General features: G+C 36.9%; 2 protein-coding genes across 4 annotated transcripts in view; both read left to right on the top strand.

Annotated features, from left to right (window-relative positions):
• The window catches only part of LOC134675219 (uncharacterized), a 36,075-nt gene extending 17,280 nt beyond the window's left edge, over positions 1-18,795 (top strand). For all 3 annotated transcript variants that reach the window (XM_063533431.1, XM_063533432.1, XM_063533433.1), the window contains 3 exons: positions 13,167-13,319; positions 17,189-17,285; positions 18,105-18,795. In XM_063533431.1, the coding sequence (XP_063389501.1) occupies positions 13,167-13,319; positions 17,189-17,285; positions 18,105-18,163 (309 nt within the window). In that variant the 3' untranslated portion in view covers positions 18,164-18,795. The remainder of the gene's footprint in view (positions 1-13,166; positions 13,320-17,188; positions 17,286-18,104) is intronic.
• LOC134675005 (uncharacterized) lies at positions 7,683-9,196 on the top strand. The gene has a single exon (XM_063533151.1). The coding sequence runs from the start codon at positions 7,687-7,689 to the stop codon at positions 9,190-9,192; it is 1,506 nt and encodes a 501-aa protein (XP_063389221.1). The 5' UTR covers positions 7,683-7,686; the 3' UTR covers positions 9,193-9,196.
• Positions 18,796-23,266: the final 4,471 nt, after the last annotated feature.

Below are 23,266 nucleotides of genomic sequence, written 5' to 3' on the forward strand. Positions count from 1 at the left end.
CTATCGCATTCACTCTTGGAAAAGCCATGCAAGTGTAAAAGGGATAGAGCATAAATGACAACTTGTCAATGATTTGTGTATTTTTACAAAAAATAAAAATCGTAGTGCAATTTTGACATAATTTTCTTGACTGTAAAGTTCAAATTACTGTGATGGGCAAGGGCTCATAATTCCTTTCGAAATAAGAAAATATGGCCAATTTTTGTGACAGCGTTTTGGCGACATAGGTTCTCATATTAATCCAGGCACATGCCGTTTCCCGTCAGAGCGCGGCGCGCTCATTCTTTCTTCCGTGGTTTCACCTGACCACTGTCTGTCTGTAATCAAATCTTGCAAGTTAAATTTGTTCCACTTCCCGGTTTCCGATTGAGTTGAAATTTTGCATGCATGTATAAATCGGATGACAATGCAATATTATGGTACCATCGAGCTGATCTGATGATGGAGACAGGAGGTGGCCATAGGAACTCTGTGATGAACAGCGCAACCTAATTGTGTTAGGGGTATTTAGAATTGTCTCGATGAGTATTAGTTGTCTGTCGTAAGAAAAGTACAGTCACCGATAAAAGCTTGTACCAAAAATGTAATTTTTAATACAGTTGCTCAAAAAGTGCTACTTTACGTAGCTGTTTAGCGTGCGGAAAGTTGGTTATCTCGAACTAGTGCTTTTTACTTTTCCAATTTTTTTAAATTTATACTTGTTCCAATTCACGACTACTTATTGATGAATGTTAATATTAGTTTCCTTTAAACGTCGTAATCAACATAAAAACCTACTGTTAATGTAAGAATACCAAAAATATACATATTTCATATTTTATTACTTACCTCTTCATCATTATAATACGTTTATTTTTTAATATTGAATATTGAAAAACCGTTCTTAATAAGTTGTCTGAATGGAACGGAATAGATGCCGAAACGCCAAACGCCTGTCAAAGCATTGTCAAAGAAGAGGCGTTTTTTTCTTACTGCAAGTATGTTTTAAGTTTCCAAAGGCAACATTCGATATTGTTTTAAATAATCGTAAACAACGATACTTAGGTAATAATAGTACAATGTTTTATATTTACAACTGTTTATGACTTATCATAGACTTATAATATATATAGACGGGGTCTCAGCGAGCTGTCACTGTTGCCACTTTTGTTTAGTGTACGATTAACAATTTAACACCACCTTGCTGTAGCCATGTCGATACAGTCATATCGATAAACTATCGACATTTCTTACAATTTTAATTTTACTTCAAAGGTTTGACGATATCTAAAATGAACAAAAACGCTTTTATTCTTTATTGTGGTTATCAGATCATAATTTTATCGTCACGCCCCAGCAGGGAACCAAGAGAAAGTTCAGATATTTAATTAAAATACATAAATACCTACTTAGATGTGTTCCGCAATAATTGAAATATTTTATTATATTCTAACATATTTATTATTCATTAGCATTTCAATTATGTATATGTTTAACGAAGATATTGAAGCTTCAATTAATAGCTATTTCGTTCCGCTGTGTAGCGTTTATCGATATATAAGATGATTAAAATCGACTTTTCACATCCCTAAAAGAGCACACATACACGCTTTTACGCACACATACACAGCCTGGATGCATCAAAAAAGGCAACACTTGATTTGAAGTTCACCTTGTCAGCAGTATGGTTGTCCTTTTTTGACAAATGGCATTTTAAAAGAGCGAGGAGAGAGAAATGATACTAGTTGCTGCGCCGTCAAATAGAACAATAAACGTAGGGGCCTTGTGACTTATAGAACATGCATTTGAAAAAAAAACTTTCATTGAAGTGGTTCAAGCATAGACATAATATATATATATAGACGGTGTCTCAGCGAGCTGTCACTGTTGCCACTTTTGTTTAGTGTACGATTAACAATGAGGCCCACGTTGCTGTAGCCATGTCGATAAAGTCATATCGATAAACTATCGACATTTCTTGCAATTTTAATTTTACTTCAAAGGCTTAACGATACCTAAAATGACCAAAAACGCTTTTATTCTTTATTGTGGTTATCAGATCACAATTTTATAGTCACGCCCCAGCAGGGAACCAAGGGAAAGTTCAGATATTTAATTAAAATACATAAATACCTCCTAAAATAGGTGTTCCGCAATAATTGAATTATATTATTATATTATAATATATTAATTAACCATTAGCATTTCAATAATGTTTATGTTTAACGAAGATATTGAAGCTTCAATTAATCGCTATTTCGTTCCGCTGTGTAGCGTTTATCGATATATAACATGATTAAAATCGACTTTTCACATCCCTAAAAGAGCACACATATACGCTTTTACGCACACATACACAGGGTGGGCGCATCAAGAAAGGCAACACTTGATTTGAAGTCCGCCTTGTCAACAGTATGGTTGTCCTTTTTTGACAAACGGCATTTTAAAAGAGCGAGGTGAGAGAAATGATACTAGTTGCTGCGTCGTGAAAGAGAACAGAAAAGGTTGGGCCCTTGGGTTCAAGAATAAAAACAAAATCCATTCTAGTCGAATAAAAGCTAAAAAAAACACCTCTTCATAATGTCAAAAATTTTCACAGGCGGAAGTTCGAACTTACAACGACTTGATTTAGTTTGTTTTCTAATCTTAAGATTCCAAAAGTATCTTATAAAAATGAGTGAATCAGACTCTGAATTTGATTTCACACCGCCAGATATCGGTGAGAAGGCGGCCATTGCTAATGAGAGTGCTTTACCAGAAAAATCTAAATCTAAGTATATTGCTGTTTATGAACAGTTTGTGAACTGGAAATCGGAACATAAGGCAAAGTCGTTCTCAGAAAACGTTATTATAGCCTATTTTCTAGAACTGTCGAAAAAATATCAGCCCTCTACCTTGTGGTCTAAGTACTCGATGCTAAAAACTATGATAAAGACAAAGAATGATATTGATATCAAAAGTTACAATAAATTGACTGCATTTTTAAAGAGACAATCTACAGGTTATCAAAGTAAAAAATCAAAAGTATTAACGGCAGAAAACGTGGAAAAGTTTATTAATGATGCTCCAAATAATGTATATCTGGCTACAAAGGTACGAATTCACTCAAATTTATGATTTTAGTTCATCATAAGTTAAGTAATTCATTTAATTTTATAAGTAAAGTGTGATTTTGTTCATAGGTTGCACTCATATTTGGGGTTTGTGGAGCTTGCAGGCGCGAGGAACTGGCGAACATTACGCTTAAAGATGTTGAAACTCATGGAAATATACTATTAATACAAATACCTAACACCAAAAACAAAATACCAAGATCTTTTACTGTTGATGGCCCATTTACCGAAATTGTCAAAAAGTATCAACGTCAACGATCATCAAAGGGCAAAAGTGACAGATTTTTCCAAAATTACCAAAAAGGTAAATGCACAGCACAGGTCATAGGCCTAAATAAGTTTGGTAATATGCCCAAGGAAATAGCCAAATTTTTGAATTTGCCCGATGCTGATCAGTATACAGGACATACATTTAGAAGGACGTCGGCCACCTTACTCGCTGACTCTGGTGGTGATATTACAACTCTGAAGAGACATGGGGGCTGGCGTTCAAATAATGTTGCAGAGGGATATATTGAAAATTCGGTACAAAACAAACTAAAAATTGGACAAAAAATAGCATCATCAATTAACATAAAGCCGGGCCCAGCAGAGTTTCCAACAAAGCAAGTATCCACATTTCAACTGGACAACCCTGACAGTTTTGAACCCCAACCAGGCCCCTCTAAACAGTATGTGTTTGAACCTCGACTCTCCTCTGAACCGGGGGTAAATTTTGACTTTCAACCTGATCCCTGTCAATTGAATCCCACCAAAAACATAAATGTAAAAAAGGAGAGCCAAGTTCAATACAAAAATTATGCTTGGCTGTGGGGCTCGCCGCAAAAAGAATGGAGATCTAAATGAGTGCCACTGCCAAGTTCTATGCAAAATCCAAATATGTATTTATAGGAACAAAATAACATTATAAACAAGTATTAAACTCTATTTCTTTGCTTTATTGGATACCTATAACAATAGCTGTTATTAAAAAAAATGTGAGATCTTAAAGTAGGTTAGATTTGACTTGGCCAGTTTTCATTATATCAATCATTTTATATATATTGTAATTCTGATAAAACCTGGCCAAGCCAAATCTAACCTACTTTAAGATCTCACATTTTTTTAAATAACAGCAATTGTTATAGGTATCCAATAAAGCAAAGAAATAGAGTTTAATACTTGTTTATAATGTTATTTTGTTCCTATAAATACATATTTGGATTTTGCATAGAACTTGGCAGTGGCACTCATTTAGATCTCCATTCTTTTTGCGGCGAGCCCCACAGCCAAGCATAATTTTTGTATTGAACTTGGCTCTCCTTTTTTACATTTATGTTTTTGGTGGGATATCAGTACTTTTTGTAAAGAAAACTAGGCAGGTATTGAGATTTAATGTTTTTTCTTGTGTTTCCGCTGTATGGTTTTTACTTCTGTTCTTTGTATAATGATGTGGTGCCGCGCGCCGCCGACGACACACCGTTGGCCGGTTGTTTAGAGCGTATTACAAGTTTTTTGTATGGGGACACCACTTATTTTTTGACTAAACTTTATTTTAATATAGCAAATATAATAATACATGTATTGGGGTAGTTTCAAATATCTGCTTGTAACGGTTCTTGGTTCTTGTTCTTGTAAATATTTTTTTGTATGGGGACCCCCCCTATATTTTAACTTTTTTTTTATTTTTAGATTTTTTCCTACGCTTACACACAATAACCGAGCTGGATTCCAAATTTCATCCTTCTAGGTCATCTGGAAGTAGGTTACGTTTAGGTACTTATATGTCAGTCCCAATAAAAAATGGTTTTTTTGTATGAGGACCCCCCCTATTTTTAAACTTTATTTTATTTTTAGATTTTTTCCTACGGTTACACACAATAACCGAGCTGGATTCCAAATTTCATCCTTCTAGGTCATCTGGAAGTAGGTTAGGTTTAGGTACTTATATGTCAGTCCCAATAAAAAGTGGTTTTTTTGTATGGGGACCCCCCCTATTTTTTAACTTTATTTTATTTTTAGATTTTTTCCTACGGTTACACACAATAACCAAGCTGGATTCCAAATTTCATCCTTCTAGGTCATCTGGAAGTAGGTTAGGTTTAGGTACTATAAGTCATAAGTCAGTCTTAAAATTTACGACTTTTTGACCTTCATACCTTTATAACCGTTTGAGCTAGCTTCATGAAATTTGGGCTTCTAGATATCCTTATGGATATAATTAAACACACGTAGTTTTATGTGTTTACGTCAAAGATGTTTTGAGTTATAGAAGGGTCAAAAGTGGCACCAAGTGGTTCGTGTAATATTACACTCGGCGCTGGCTAGCCAGTTCCTTTCCTTGAACTTGGCTTGACACGCTGCCGCGTGTCTAGATTCCAATTTTGAACCCAAGCCAGGCACCTCTAAACAGTCAAAACCATATGTAAATTTGGAACCACAACAGGGCCCATCTAATACTGACTCATGTGCAAACCGGACTGGACCAAGTGCCTTAAAATCTGTCAAACAACATTTATTGCAGCTCAATAAGGACCATAAGGACCCAGTGACAGAATCTTCACAGACATGTGAAATTAATAACTCACTCAGCCAAACACTTAATTTGCCAGCGAAAACTTTCAATATCACACTCAATAATTGTACAAATTGTGCCATTAATTATTATGTCAATAAAAAATAAATAAGATAAACTTGGTCAAGCAATACTTGTCAGTAGAAAAAGGCGGCAAATTTAAAAATTGTAGGCGCGCAGGGTTATCGTCCCATAGAAAATTTGAATTTCGCGCCTTTTTCTACTGACAAGATTTGCTTGACCAAGTATAGAACTGTTTTTAAAAAAATATTTTTTTTAACTGTATTACAATGGTGTTACAGAATTAATAATATAAAAGTTTCGAATTCCTTACTTGTTGTTTTTCTTATTTTTTCGCAACTGTATTAAAAAACGTCGTTCGATACACGTGCGGAAATGTCATTCTTCACTCGTCCCGTGTCTTGCCACTCGCCTGCGGCTCGTGGCAAGACATCTCGGTACTCGTGAAGTAATGACATACTTTCCGCACTAGCATCGAAATGTACTATTTTGCCAAAAACTTATTTTTCGACTAGGTAATAATTCTTGAACATTTAGTCTAGTGTTTTTCAACATTATTCACGAACCCCTTGGTGATTGGTATGAAAACATATTTGCGCGACATCAACAATCGCGAAAAAATGAATACAGGTTAAAAATGGCGGAGTGTGTGTCAAATACACAATACCTACGTTAGAGGGAGCAAGCGATAATAGCGATATCGCTTAGATTCGATTATCGCTAGGGACGTCCTAAGATTGGTCTGCATTGGCCCAATATGTGTACTAGGCATTAGAGGTGGAAAAACACTGCCTTAGTCAATGCATACTTTTTTATGGCTTTTCGCTACAAAAAGGAGAAACCGCGTTGTCGGCTACAAGCGTAGCTCGCGCTGGCAGTGAACGTGTTAGAATAGAGTGGTCTTAAGGAGGTACGGAAAGGCAGGGTACTCCGATACACACAAATTACAAATACAAATAAATACAAATACATTTATTTTATTTCATTACTTTTTACATCAGTTCTTAGGTAATAATGCATACATTAGGTATAATCTTAGGTATAATATAATTACTCTTAACGCGTTTAACATTTATTTAAGTAATTACACAAACGGGTCTACCGCGATATAATTTCATTGCTTTTACCTTTAATTCCGACGTATCAGCTGATTATATCGCGGTAGACCCGTTTGTGTAATTGATCGAAGCGTAGCGAAGATCTACGTTTTGACTCGGGCATTTTGCTTTTGTATGTCCGGATGTTCTCCTCTACAGGCCACAATTCTCAACCGATTCTCGTGAAATTTTGTGACCAGATTTTATGAGTAAATATTTTTTTTTGTCGATCCGGTGTTTGGAAATTTTCAAAAATGGAGGAGTCGTGATATCTCGCGCTTAAACAAATAGTTGTATCGATATCATAAGAGTATTTTCTTTTTGAGACATAAGTCCTCCTCGCCGTGTCCGACGATGGCGACTCCTCCAAATGTTTTAATTAGGACGATGGAACGCGACATATTGACATAGTAAATGGCAAAAAATGCAGAAAAATTTTATTGCTGGTTTAGGCGGTATTTAGATATTTAGTTTTTATTTGAGAATGACTAGCTGAATTTCGTCAGCTTAGCTAAGAACTATCATGGCGTATTTTGCAAACATTCTCTTTTTTTGTTTGCACACAGAAAGTCTGGGTTCGATCCCCAGTAAGATAACATTTTGTATTTATTTTTTCACTTAAACTTCGTATTTTTTTTTTGAATAAATTAAAAATTTCGTATTGTTGATTGATCAAACCGCTGTGTGGCGCTGTCATCGTGCAAAAAGCTATGCTCTCGAGGTCTACAGCTCACAGAGCCACTAGTCAAATATGTGTACAAAACGCGAGAATTTAAAGCGTTTAACATTGTCATTCAGTTGCGCGCGGGCGCTAGTGAGCGACGGTCGCGGCGAATTATTATTTCTCGAATTCGTACGGGTCAAGGTCACACGCGCGCAGTTTATACACAAGTTATGATTTCAAGATTGTGGCTATATTTAAATGGATAAGATGGATAAAGACAATCCTTCGGAAAGTGATCAGTGTGATGACATGGAGAAGAATAACAACGTGGCTTGTGACGAAAGTGAGGTTATGGTGTTTGGCGGTGGTGAAAACATGGAAAGCGAGCATTACTTAGGGTTAGATCGGCCAGCTAAAAGAGGAAGGGAGATAAATGGAGAGGAGCAGTGGATTAGAGTGGGCCGAAAGGCAAAAAGATTCAACAGAAGGGGAGTTAATAATGACGCGACGACGGGAACTGCGGAAGAAATTACATTTATGACTGAAGTTTGTATTACGTGTACAGAAAAACTACCGAAGCAATTTGGATTGGCGAAGCTATTGAAAGCCGAAGGGATACAGGGCATAACACGAATAAAATACGTTAATGAGTACAAAGTGTTGATCCACTGTAGTAGTGATAACAGTGCCGAGTCGCTAATCCAATCAAAGCGCTTTAACGAGGGTGGCTTTAAATGTCATAGAACGCTTGAAAAGAATCAGTCGTATGGTGTTATTTTTGATGTTGACCTTGAGATGACTGAGGAGGAGATATTACAAGATCTTGTAAGTGATACGGCGATTTTGGCAGTGAAACGTTTGAAACGCAGGAATACTGCTGACGGAAAGTGGGTAACAAGTGAAGCTGTTAGAATTACCTTTAAGGGCGCATCTCTGCCGACATATGTTTATATATATGATACTAGAACCAAGGTCTCTCCATATAACTATCCTGTTACACAATGTGCACGATGCTGGCGGTATGGCCACACTGTTAAAATGTGCCCTTCTAGTAAAATTGTGTGCCCTAAATGCTCAGAGGACCATCCTAATTGCACGACAACAATCTTTCAGTGCAACAACTGTTCGGGTCGTCATATGGCAATGGCGAAAGTATGCCCAGTGTATGTGAAAGAACGGAAAATAAGAGATCTAATGACAAAATTTAATTGTTCATATAAAAGGGCGCTTGCTATGTACACTATTCATATTCCGTCCCCAATGTTTACACCTGAGATATTGCCACAAGAACCTTCTCAACCAGTTGAGTCACAAGCTCTATTTGAACAATCTCAGGATACTCTGGAACCCCCTACAGAGAAACATGAGCTTGAGAAGTCTAGCTACGCTGGGTCGGTTAAAACAAATAAAGTCAACCCTAATAGGATAGTGAATGCAAACAAGAAGAAAAGTGTGAAAAATAGAAAAGAACAAGCGGAGATCTTATTTGATGACAATATGTCGGTTAAGAGTGTCAGTGAAGGTGGTCCCAAGAGCCAAGAAGAACGATCGGAGCACAAAGAAAAAATTACCTGGCAGCTGTTGTTGGCTAAACTTAAGAGGAAACTGTTTGAAGAGGAAGGCGTTGCATGGACAGATAAGATCAAGAGTTGTGTGAGTACCTTTTTAGAGGGGATAATATCAATAGTTTTACAGTATATGACAGACCTGCCAGGCTTAAGCTTTATAAAAGAATTATGGGTAACAACTCACACATCACCCTAAATGTAATACAATGGAATGCCCAAAGCATTCGCCCTAAACGACTAGAATTGGAATCGCTATTACATCAAGAAAAGATACACCTTGCATTAATAAGTGAGACATGGCTCGACCCGGCTAGCCAATTCAAGATAAGCGGTTACAACATATTCAGATCTGATCGTGGCGATGGATATGGGGGGGTGGCAGTGTTAGCCCACAAATCAGTTAAAGTACAACAATGCAATTCTCAACTAACCAACACACATATTGAATTGATCCATATGAAGATACTAAACTGTAGTTTCTTAGAAAATGTAATATCAATATATTGTCCACCGACGGCTTGTACTACACAGAGGGACTGGGACCAGATATTTACACTAGCTGACGGGAAATGCCTTGTAGCAGGGGATTTAAATGGCCACCACACTAATTGGTCAATAAAAATGGATGTGAGAGGGGAACAGATTCATGATTCTAGTGTTGAAAAGGGTCTTGTTACTCTGAACAATGGTACTCATACGAGAATTAAATTGGTGAACGGCGCAGTACAGAAATCTTCCCCTGATGTTACTCTGGCTTCTGCAGATATAGCTTTAAAGTTCAATTGGTCAGTACTTAACGAAAATCTTGGCAGCGATCACTTAATGATTAAATTAAATACCGATATTAATAAGTCTGATAGACATAAAAACAAACGCAACTTTAGACAAGCCGACTGGGCAAAGTATAGAAGCACTGCACAAGAAGAATTTACGGACTTCATCCTGCCAGAGAACCCACAAACGGCATACGACAAGTTCATTGATGCTATGGACAGAGCTGCGAATACCTCAATTCCTATAATTAAAATATGTGAGAATCCTCTTCGTCAGCAAAGATTTACTCCAAGACCCTACTGGAATCAAGATATATCTAAGGCCGTTGCAGAGAGACGTCGAGCGTTGGCAATCTTCAGGCGAAACCCTACACCGGATAATTTATCTGTTTTACAAAACAAAGTTAGTGTTGCTCAGCGGCTGATTCGACAAGGAAGTACTAAGGCGTGGCAAAAGTTTTGTGATAGTGTTGATAGTGCTACATCCTCTAGTGAAATGTGGAACAAAATGAAATGGCTGAAGGGCTACAGAGCACCTAGAACAACAATAAGTCGCGAGAAGGCTGAGCATCTGTTAAGCAGTTTAGCACCAGATTATGTAACACCCGCAGCCCCTACCTTTGCTAGCAATAATATATGTTTGTCGTCGCCAATTTCGGTACATGAATTAAAGAACGCTATCAAACAATCTGATACAGCACCGGGCATGGATGATATATCTTTTTCTATGATTAGGCATCTTCCAGATGTAGCCAAACATGTACTGGTAAATATATTTAATATGTTTTTATTTAGCAGCTTTGTCCCGATACAGTGGCGCAGCGTTCAAATAGTTCCTATACCGAAACCTGGTGCAGACACAAGGCAAGATGTGACCTTTAGACCAATTTCTCTGCTGTCCTGTCCATGCAAGATATTTCACACAATTCTTACACGTAGACTAGAATGGTATATCGAAAAGGGAAACCATTTTTCAGATGAGACTATAGGTTTTAGGAGATTCAGATCTTGCATGGACAATTTAACTAGGCTAGTGTCACGAATCCAGACTGGGTATACCAACGGGCTTGCCACGGTGGGCTGTTTCGTTGATATAGACAGTGCTTACAATAATGTTAGTTTAACTTGTCTCCTGAAAACACTAGACCACCTTGGTGTGGACAATGTTATCTGTAAATATCTTTGGCAGTTTTTACATTCACGACAACTGGCTATAGACTTGTCGGGTCATGAATCTTTAGTTCGAGTTACGGGAATGGGCTTAGCACAGGGGGACCCCTTATCTCCTCTATTGTTTAATATAGCGACTTTAGATATTTGTAAACAGCTGGGAGATGTATTTGTATCACAATATGCAGATGATTTTGTACTTTATGCCAGCCGCAAACACCTCTCGGATGCAGTTAATGCAGTACAGGATTCCTTAAATATTCTTAATAGCACAGTAGAAGGAATGGGTCTTAATGTATCACACAAAAAAACAAAAGTCTGTGTATTTGTTAGAGGTCATCCTAGGAATGTAAACAAATATAGGGTAAATTTACAGATAGGCAGCAATAAGGTACAACAGGTGGATTGTGTGAAATATCTAGGTATGTGGTTAGATAGAAGCCTAAAATGGGGACGACACATAAATGAAACACGTGATAAAACATTGAAATTCCTAAATGTATTTAAGGTTTTAGCTGGAGCAAAGTGGGGTGTTCATCCAATCCATCTTAGACGCCTATATATATCTATCCTACGTAGTAGACTGGATTATGGTTGTTTTTTGTACGATGTTAGTGTTAAAAACCATTTATGCAAACTGGACAGAGTGCAAAACCAAGCTATGCGGGTTATTGGCGGATTTATAAGAAGTACCCCAATACATGTCATGGAAAGTGAACTGTGCATACAGCCTCTCTTTGTAAGGAGGAAATACCTGGCGGCTAAGTTTTATTTAAGAGCCAAATGCTTGGAACATAATGCTACAATACATGTGTTAGAAGAACTAAATAGGGCATGTGAAAATAGGTATTGGAGAACAAGGAAAAAGCCGCTACTCATTGAAACTTATAATCAATTTTGTAACCTCCCAGTACAATCACATGAGCAATTACCTATGTACTCAATGAATAGTTGGATAAGTAGCTATAATTTATCAAATAATATATATGTTTTTGTAGAGGGTTTAGAGACCGCCAAAAAACATGTAAACCAAATAGATTTATATAGGTTATGTAATGATCTCGTAGAAAGTAAGTATAGCTCATTTTATAAGGTGTTTACTGATGGGTCCAAGGAGAAACAAGGATGTGGTGCAGCTTTTTTTGACCCTCAGGTGGATTTCCGGGGAAAGTTTAACGTACAAGCTGATATATCTATTATGCACTGTGAACTTATTGCCATAGCCGAAGCGTTGTCATATGTAGAGTCTATAGACCATAACAAATGTGTAATTCTGTCAGACGCAAGGAGCGCCCTTTCACATTTGGCTCGGTTACCCTCGAGCAGTCGAGGGCTTCCGATAGCCTACACCATCCTTGAATCCATCAACAAACTTCGTACGTTAAATAAGGAAGTGATTGTACAGTGGATACCTTCTCATGTTGGTATCATGGGTAACGAGGAGGCTGACCGAACAGCAAAACTTGCAATAACCGACGGTATTCCATATCATTGTCTACCAGTACACAGCGAAGTACTAGGTAAAGTTAGGATTAGTTGCAGGCAGATGTGGAGGGAATACTTTGATAAGCGGTCTCTCACTAAAGGAATCTGGTACCGAACAGTTCAATGTCAGCCCCCTCAGGTCCCGTGGTTTGATAAAAAGCTAAGCAGGAAGCAGGTAGTATCACTCCTCAGACTTCGTTCCGGGCACATTCCATCAAACAAATTCAAGCACCTGATGAAACTAGCGGCTTCACCAAATTGCCAAGAGTGCGATAAAATAGAAGATGTTCACCATGTGTTGATGGAATGTGTCCGTAATGAGGCGCTGAGGAGTGACATGACATTTATAAAAACCACCAACATAGGTAGTTGCAACATCATCCTGGCATCGCCGCTATCAGACGAGGCCAGGTTGATGTGCAAACTATATTTAAATGTGATGTAGTGGTGTAGGTAATACTTCACTACTACATCATTATTATTATTAGATCTCATTACGGGGGTGACATTGTCACTGCGTGACAAAACCCTTTAAAAAAAAAAAGATTAAAAAAAAAAAAAACATTGTCATTAACATCAACAAAGTAGAGAGCACTGGACTGAACTGGAGGAGGCCTTCACCGAAAGAGGGATTCATACCTAAGAAGAATTTCAAAAGTAAAATAATATAAAATATTACTTGCTAGTTGTTAGTTATGAATAAATGGCTTTTTAATTGTTTTTTATTAACATTGTCATTCAGGTCGCGCAACAGAACAGTTCGTGTTCAGACACCGAGTGCAGCGAGGACGAGCGTGCGTCGGTGGCCATATTAAAGTTGTTGTTCGCGAGCGTCCCGCCTGACACCATGCGAGCGTTGAAGCAGACGCTCGTCGAGACGCTTAATAAAATTGTGGTGCGTACTTTTCTTTATTCATCTACTAAAGCACAGAATAAAACACTCTTTTTGTTTGGGCAGTCGTGTAATAATAGTACATACTAGGTACAGAAGATTCACTCTACTCTAACAAAACGCGTCTGCTACGATTAGGACAGATATGACCGAGCAACAAGCCACGCAACACGCACACACGCAAGCGCCACGTGCGGCTTACGGCTAGCCACCAAAATTGGTGTGGGAGGGATGTACTTGTAGCTACCTGTTGCAAAGCGACGAAATCGCGGAGTGAGCCACGCGTGACTAAAGTAAAGACGCTTAGCGCGAAGAATTTCATATTATATTGACCCGCCTCTTACTTCTCTTTGTCGACCGGTCTGGCCTAGTGGGTAGTGACCCTGCCTGTGGTGCGGATTTATAGGCCCATTGTAACATGTCAGCGGCTTCCTTCCATGTTAACATTATATGTGAACATAGTATTGTTCTATTTTTAAGTCGGTTAAATTTCAATATTGTGTCCCACGGTAATATTTCTTCTCATATCTCAAGTAAGCCATTTCGTCTGAAATTCTAGGTATAGTTTTCAAGAGCCTAGTGATTAATAGTAAACCAAAATATTAAGATACTTATTCATAAAATAATTTGAACTTTATTTCAATCTCATAAAGCTTTTGTAGTATAAAATTCTGTTAAAAAATCAGTTGGTTTCTTAAGTTTCAAGGGTTTAGACTCCGATTACAGACGTCATCGTAAAATGGATGAATAATGTTTGTTTTGGTTAAAATATTCTATGCAAAATTGAACCATATTATAAAGAATTAACAAAGGGCGGGGCTCTACAATATGTGTCATATAGAAAAACAAAGGTGGTTAGAATAAAAAAAAACTGTAGTGTCAATCCCATAGGCGTAAAGAAATAGTTTAAACCACACCCAAAAGTAGGTCAATTTGGACCTTATTTTAATTAGGAAATAAGGTGTAATTAGTGAAAGGATTGTACGAAATTATGAAATTCAGTATTGGTTATGGAAAATACCAATCAGGAGCAAGGAAGTGGGATTTCGGGATTAAGGTAGGGATCCAGAAATAGCCTTACGGGAGATTCTTCGTCGCCTTCCGCGGACCGTCGGACGTGTTTCTCTAGTTTAGGGAGCTAGGTCTATCTAGGTTACCTATGTTGTGTCCTAGTCTGGACTTTGCTAGTTTCTCATGATTCTGGTAGAGTTTGGACTGGAGCATAATATAGTGTAATTTGTTGTGGGGTTTTTACTTGAATAATTTTAGAGAAGTACATTTAAATTGTGTTAATTTTAGTGGGTTTAATTCTTTTTGTGTTATTTATTGATTTGTGCTCAGACAAGCGCTAGTGTGTTACAATATACTAAGTGAAGTCTAGGTTACAAATCAATAGAGTCTTAAATATTGTATAGTCTTGAGTTGTTTCCAGTGAACATTAATTAGTTTGTGTTTTAATTGTGTTTAATATGTGTAGTGTTTTGGCCTGGTTTATTTTAGTGATATTAAGCACTGAAATGAACTTGGTTGGAATACTCTATATATTAATTTAAATTTAGTTTAGTGAGTTATTTCGTTCATACTTATGAGTTAGAGAGAACTAGTTCCGATCCAACATAGTGTTGGGGGGTTAGTGAGTTGGACGGGTAACCTCACGGTGTCAACTATAGTCCAAATTACTAACTTGCGGTGTTTTGGATAAAAACCAGGTGGGGGCCTGGCAGTTCCTGCTTTTATTAAGACAGGTTCACCCCCTAGGATCTGGAAGATTTGGGTTGTCATTTAGACTTCTTAAAGAAGCCAGGTTCTAGTCCAACTATCCCGTATCTATATACTTGTATATTCACTTTTATATTACTCCTTTCCGGCCTTATTTCTACTGTCCCAACCCACTGTGTGGAAGTATGGCTAGCACACGGAGAAATAGGTTTTTTAGGTCTAAAACGAGGTGTCTCCACTCGTCTTAGTTAACTATAGCATAGAAATTACTCATTGCACATCGAGTAATTGCGCGAGTAAATTAAATGTGCATCCCGGGATGCTAGTTTGCAAACATTTCGGTAGAATAGTTGGATAGTATAGCTGTTAGGGCTAGGTTTTTATTTGTTTGGTCTAGGGTTTTGTAGGATTGATCTAGATTTATAGTTTTAATATATCAAAGCCATTAGATATTTACAGAAGGTAGCTAGGTTCTCTATCGATACATTTATGGCTATTTTATTGCATTTGTTGTTCATTGTTATGGGTTTATGGGTTAAATTCAGTTTAGAGTTAGCTAGGATGTAGTTTGGGGTTAGGGATTGTTAGGACTTTATTACATATACTTATTTATGACTTATTGACAAACTTGACTTACTTATGACATGACTGTATATATTTGTACCCTTGCAACGCTACTGGTAGAAATATATTGTGGGAAAAACTAAAGTTAATAACCACAATATAATGTAGTATTGTAGAATCAATTTGCTTACAAAGAAATATTTGTTTTGCCTGTCCCTTAGCAGTTTGTATGACGATTACATTCTGTTTTCTGCAGATTATCTGTGATTTTCACACATGACCTTAAAAATACAGGGTCATATATTATTGAAATTATATCAATGAGTGATTTATCCGGGCTAGATCGAGGCAGATGCAAGATCCGTGGTTTATTTTGGTCCGAAAGTGTGATTCAAAATGACTACAATTATAGTTTGGTTAATATTACTTCATTGATTACTAAAATGATTACAAAATTACAGTATTCTGGAGAATTAGAGTGGATCAAATACTGCTGCTCTACTACCAGTATTTTGTTGGGTTAAATTGTCCCTTTTGAATTTATTATTCCTCCCATTAATGATTGAAATGAAGATTGATCTGGTAAAGTACATATTACATAGTGCTCAGAAATACCTATTAAAAATAAAATAAAATAAAATAGGTATATTTTAGTCTAGGGACCTGACTCCATCCGTCCGTGACTGTAGATAAGTAAGTTTGTACATACAATAATAGAAAAAAAAATTAAATATTTTGCCATGACGATAATATAATTATTTTCCTTTAGCTAGCTAGGTTAGTAAGCAAATACATAAAAGGAAAATATAAAGTACAAACGAAAAGGACTTTCTACTTTCATGGTAACTGGTCACGGTAGGCTCGGTGGGAGATAAATTAATTAATAAATAATTTATTATTTATTCATCAAATTGACTTAATGATTACAATGTATTTTTGATTTCATTTAAATAAGATTTACTTACATTGACATACTTTACAGACAATTTGACTATGACATACTACAGACTTATTTGATTATGACATACTTACTATTGATTTATTGATTACATTTTATTACAGACTTAATTTGATTAAGTCAAACATTACTAAAACTTGCAATGATATTTCTTAATTACTCTGACATATTTTACTCTGATGTAATTCACGGTTTAATAATTAATTAACATTATTAGGATTTATAGGCGTATTATTCAAAACTCTTTCCTATTATGAGAAAAGGATTTCGGTTACTATTAACGGTTACGACGAAGGGTTCTACATAAACATTAGACGATCATTTGGCCAATCTACTGATCCAATTCAAGATATTAACTTATTTAATTAGAATTTATTTAGGTTTTTTTCATTATTTCATAATAACTAGTAAAGGTAATTACGGTTTACGGTATTTTAAAGAATTTTAGATTTTTAGATTTTCTTATTGGAATTTTTAGTATTTTAGGCAGTTCTAGGTTTAGCTAAGTAAGGGTAAATTAGGGTTAGTTGAGGAGAGAGGGGGGGGGGGGGGGGAAATGTTACACCATCCAGGAAAATCCAAAATGTAATCACCTTGCAAACTGTATTATCCATTGTATTATATATTACAGCCTGAAGTGCAGACCAAAATATTGAACCACGCCAAAGAGCAGCTAGCCAAGTGCGGAGACTTCAGCAAAATCGACTGGACGACGCTCGACGTACCTGGTACGTCAACTATTTTAACATATAGGTCAAAGGGAATAGATATTATAGTATAGAGGGATCAGTGGCGGATTTGCCCTAAGGCACAGTAGGCCCGGGCCTAGGGCGGCAAGATATTTAGGGGCGGCAAATTGTGAAAAATTCGCTGATGGTAACAAGAAATAACTCAAAACGTAGTCAATATTATGGGTGCCTTGAATGGGGCGGCTACAGGGCCTGAGGCCTAGGGCGGCAAAGACTGCAAATCGGCCACTGTGAGGGATACTGTCATAGTAAATTTTGTAGTCACAGTAAATTTACTGCTATCTATCGCCACACGATTAAAACTAAAAATAAAAATGTATTAAAAATGCATTCAATGATACCATAGAGAATTAAATACATAGAGTGCTCACTCCATACATCAGTTTTAGTACTATAACGACTATTATTTTCGTTGATTTTCGTAGTCGACATCAAGCATCGAGTAGCGGAATTATCAGTACTTACTGATAATTTTCAGCTAATATTATAACCGGATAAACCGAAACACTATTTTCAACTCCTGCTTTTAATATTAGTTGTAAATTGTTGTTTAATACAATTTTTGCGAATCGCGACACTAGAGAATTCTAGTATCAAGTAGCGTTACTGATAATTCCGCTACTCGATGCTAGATGTCGACTGTGAAAATAATAGTCGCTTTGGTATGGTACCAAAGCTGATGTATGGAGTGAGCACTCTATTCTTACTATATTTCTCTGATGATGCTTGGACACAGGCGCAGCAGCAGGCACATCTTAACTAGTAGAATTAATGTATCTAAAGTGTTTTTTTTTTCAGTGGAAGTCAGCAAAGCCGTCTGGGAGCACAAAGTTATGAAAATAGTTCTCACGGACTGATTATAAAAGATATACTTAGGTACTTACATATTATATTATACGTATATGTTGTGTTTGTTAGTTTTTCACTGTCCGTTGAGATATGATTGCTGAAAATGTGATATCTTGTAATACTTTGGTGTTTCTTGACGTTTAATGTTAAACTTATTCCATGTTTGTCACGGTGAATATTTTTATGAAAAGTCTTGTCATCATTTGCAAGCTTGGCTTGGCTAGTATTTAGGAGTATTGAGAAAACATGTTAATATAAAAAATAATACTCGAACAAAAGTAATTGGTTAAGAATTCAATGTAACTCGATTTAATATTGTTTTTAGTTGCTTGTTCTGAATTTACATATATAAGTATGATTTTGAAGGATTTATTAGTTAGGGCATACTGAAAATTCCTGGACTGGCCACTTAGAAAAAATAAGATCTTCTCATATACATATTAGAATCCAGAAACTGAAGTATGGCCCACGTATAATGATCTCTATTCATAGGTAGGTATACCACCTACCTATCTTTTTAATAAAAATAATTTTAGATTTAAGTATTTTTGTACAAGACTTATAAGATAACTATAAAATTATTGTTAGATTCATATATTTTTAAAAATATGTCAGAGCTCTAATAATAAAAAAGTACTTAAGTACAGAACCTTATGATCTTTTTGTTCCTAGCATGTAAGAATGACCCATAGGTAATACTTTAACCCAGAGCAGGCGTGGCTCACTCCGCGATTTCGTCGCTTTGCTACAGGTAGCTAACGGCCTGGCCACGACATTGGTCTAAGGCGATCGGCGGGGCGGCGGGCGGGGCGGAAAACGCGAGCGACCGCCAGGCATGCCACGTACTTTCAGTAGCGGCGGCAGCGACTAGGAGCGACTGGGACGTAGACGTATTTAAAATCATGTTTATTTTTTTCAAAAGTAAAGAATATATTTCATTGTTTGTCAGTGGGTGCATGGGCTAAATACAGGACGACAAATGTATTTACATCTAGTTTAGTATTTTATATATTGTATATATAAAGCACCCAAAAAAACGAGTACTTACACAAGAATAAGTGTGGAGACCTCACAACATACTTAAATACGCGAAAGTACATTTAAAATTTCAATAATAAACCCTTCCGTCTCCATGTCGCTCGAAAAAAAAACAAAATGTTTTGTTCCGTATCGCCCCGCTCGATCCGTCGCGCCGCCTAGGCCGGTCGCACCGCTCTTTAGTCGTGGCATCGCCCGCGCTGCCCGATACAAATATTCGAGTCGCGCGCCGCCCCGCTCGCCGCCGCCGCCGGTTGCCCGGTGCACGCCTTGCGCGTTGCCGCTCGGCGACAAGGCTCGTGGCATGCATTATGCGTCGCCGGGTTATTGTTTTTGCGACTTATCGCCGGTCGCCGCCGCCGATCGCCTTAGACCAATGTCGTGGCCAGGCCGTAAAAGTACATCCGTTCGACCCCAATTATGGGGTTTGCCATAAGACGCGCGTGGCGCTGTCGCCACCTAGCGGCCATATCTGTGCTGATCGTGACAGACGCGTGAGAGTGAGTCTTCTGTACCTAATACTATTATTTATTCTGTGCCCAGAGATTCATTAATTGTACAATTTGTACATATAAATAAATATTGTATGGAATTATTACAGAACCAATGAGTTTTTTAGAACTTACGCCCGAAATATCATTTGATACTTAGTCGCTTTTGGGTGAAGGAAAAAATCGCGAGGAAACCGGACTAATATCTCAATATTATTTATGGGTTGGAAGGTCAAATGGCAATCGCTTTCTTGGCAACCGTGACCTGATCTGCCAAAAGTGACGTTTTTGGTTGAAGAAATGTCACTTTTGACACTGACAGATTAGTATCGTATCGGAATCAAATCACGTAACTAAAACTCGTATTAGCCCTATTGTCAAAGAGAATAGATACCTAGTATAGAGGGGTCCTGCCATAGTAAATTATGTAGCCACTGTAAATTTACTGCCATCTATCGACGCACGACTAAAACTAAAAATTAACACAAATAAAATTATCAAAAAATGTAAATATATAGGTATTATTATTAGATTACATTAGATTATTTATTTCATGAAATAAATTACAGTACAACTTTGCCTAAGCCAAAATACCTATATAAATATTAAATACAGGGTGATTTCTGGGTCGTGATCCAAAACCATTTTTTCTGACTCTGTAAATGATCCACATTATCATATGGTAGTCTTTGATTAAAAGATAATTACTTTAATTATTCTTATTTTTCAAGTGAAATTAATGTTATACTAAGTAATTATGGTCACCCTATGACTTTTGACATACGCTGTATGGAAAGCGACAAGACGTCACATTGAGTAGAGTCACCAAATTGTATGCAAAAATGTTTTTTTCCTACTTGTCATCTGGAAAATAATCATCATTATTGGTGATAAACAATAATTAACAACATCATTAGGCTCATGTTTGGATTCTGTATGATGTCTGGCTCTCTTGCTCCACGACCCCAAAATCACCCTGTATATGGATAAGGTGTATTCGGGTAATACCGAATGTCGGATAATTCCGAAATTTAGATGAAAATCACCCTTAATTCCATCATAATAAAAGTCTCTTTTCGGAATTATCCGACAGTTTTCGACATTCGGAATTACCCGAGTAAACCTTAAATGATTTTATTATTTTTATATTGTTTTGACCCATGCTCATTCACTGATATCTATGTGTTAAAATTGTGAAATATGAAACGGTGTCGTCACGTCATCTAGCCGAGCATGGGCCAAAGGTGTGTGCGCCATCTCTCCGAGAATCACTAAAATTTCTTGATTTCTGAGGCACGTTTTTTCCTTAGACTTTATTCATCTTATACGAAGTTACATATGTCTTTGCTATTGTTTAAATACGGGAAAATGGCAAAGGCATCGCTTATTTTCGCTTAGATTCGCGTAGGCCTCACAAGATTCGTAGTGAAGCAATAGGTACCTTAATCCCATATAACCATTCCAGTCGCAGAATCATCAAAATGGTAACTAAATGTCAGATGTGTCGTAACAGAGTCCACACAATGTGTCTAGAATTGTTTCGAAACAAAGTGTCGTCGCCGTGTGTACACTTTTCCGTAACAAGGTGTCGACACATTTGTGTGCACTTTGCGTGCGGTTTGCGACTAAATCTGACAGCAAATTTGTGACAGCAAATGTCAATATAAAATACCTCTTCAAAACCAAGGTTTGTCAAACTACTATTAGTGTCTCGTGTGCTCGTAAGTAATTCTAGTAAGTCATCATGGGCGATGCAAATGATAATAATCGACCAAAACCATATAAACACCCAACACCCGTCAACCTTTTACAGAAAAGTTTTTAAAGAAATGCAATAAGCTACTTAGGTCAGCCAACGAATGCTCCAAAAAGTTGTAGAGGGAAATGCTCGGAACACAATTATTGACTCTGTAACTTGGTTTGGGCAAGTTAGGAGGTGAACATATCAAAAGTCCCCGGCCGTAGCCCTTGAGCGGGGGGAAGAGAGGGGGCTTTGTTTGGTCCCATTTTCCGGTTTTTCGATTATATCTCGGAAACTATGCATTTTAGCGACATGGCCATTTATACAAAATGAAAGTTAATTTAATTTGTTACAAGTTTATTCAGTCAATTTTTTCGACATGTTGAATAGTTTTTGAGATATCCGCTCTTGAAAGTTTATTTAGGGCTCTAAATTTTATCTTCATATATCTACATCAGTGAAGGTGCTAGGCCGTGTATGGTATCGTTTTCATATAAATCTGGGTTGCTGAATCCATTTAAGGTGTCACATTGACACCATACCACAAAATTAAAAAAAATCTTTTTAGGGTTCCGTACCTCAAAAGCAAAAAACGGAATCCTTATAGGATCACTCGTGCGTCTGTATGTCTGTCCGTCTGAATACTCAAAATAGTTCTTTACCTATAGATGACAGGAAAACCTATTAGAAATGTGCAGTCAAGCGCGAGTCGGACTTATGTACGGAACCCTTAATAAGCGGGTCCGACTCGCACTTGGCCGGTTTTTTTTAAACTCCTCTTGACGCTTAACCGCTGAACCGATTTCGTTGAAATTTGGTATAGAAATAGTTTGCGTCCCGGAACAGGACATAGGATAGATCTTATAACCAAAATCATCTTTTGAAGGTGTGAAAAGTGGCGTGGAAATTTGTACGGGAAATCAAAAACCGCTGAACCGATTTATATGAAATTTGGGATGGTCTACATCTTTGATTTGGTTAAAAATGATAAAAAAACATGACTTCAAACCTAAACTTAAACAGTATTAACTTCAAGAAGTCAATTCTGAATTCCCCCCTACACCTCATTTCACACCTTTAAAGGATGATTTTTGAGATAACTTATTATGTCCTGTCTCGGGGCTCAAAATATATGTGTACTAAATTTAAATTAAAACTGTTCAGCAGTTTAAGCGTGAAGAGGAGTTTAAAAGAAAGTATTTTAATAAGTTTATATGTTTTTACTTTGGAATGGTGTCAATGTGATACCATAACTAAATTTGGTACTGCGAATTTATAAGAAAACGATACCAAACATGGCCTCGTAGCTTTACTGTTGTAGAAGTCAAAATAAAATTGAGAGCCCTAAATTCTTATTACTTGGCCAAACTTGTGTAGAAGGAAAAGGAAAAATAAAAGTCTTCGGCAGGAATAAAAGACACAAATATTTTTTTTTTGCGTTACTGTTTCAATCATCAAATATAAACATACCTTGATTACATTATTTTAGTGAGATTCTCATAGATAAACAAAAACATTTACTTAAAAAATTACAAGGTCGAAATGTCACGGAACTTGTGAGAGTAATATGTGAAAAATAAAAACTTTTAAGACAAAAAAATCTGGACACAATTTAAGAAGCATCCAATTGCGTCGAGCGTAGAGTTTTGCTTGTTTCATTACCTCCTCGCTTCTTTTTTTGTCCTTTGTATTCTGTAGCAATTTTTTAGATCTGAAAATAAAGATAACTTGCGTCGTCACGGATGTCGATTTATAGGTTTTAGTGCCGAATTCGAAAACGATGATCATTTTATAACCCAAGATGGCGGCTACGTATTTTGTCATAAAAGTCGTCATGAATA

The sequence above is a fragment of the Cydia fagiglandana genome, chromosome 21 (assembly GCF_963556715.1).
Source record: "Cydia fagiglandana chromosome 21, ilCydFagi1.1, whole genome shotgun sequence".
NCBI lineage: Eukaryota > Metazoa > Arthropoda > Insecta > Lepidoptera > Tortricidae > Cydia > Cydia fagiglandana.

Excerpts from the sequence above, each read along its gene's own strand:
- LOC134675005 (XM_063533151.1), top strand. The coding sequence starts at position 7,687 with ATGGATAAGATGGATAAAGACAATCCTTCGGAAAGTGATCAGTGTGAT.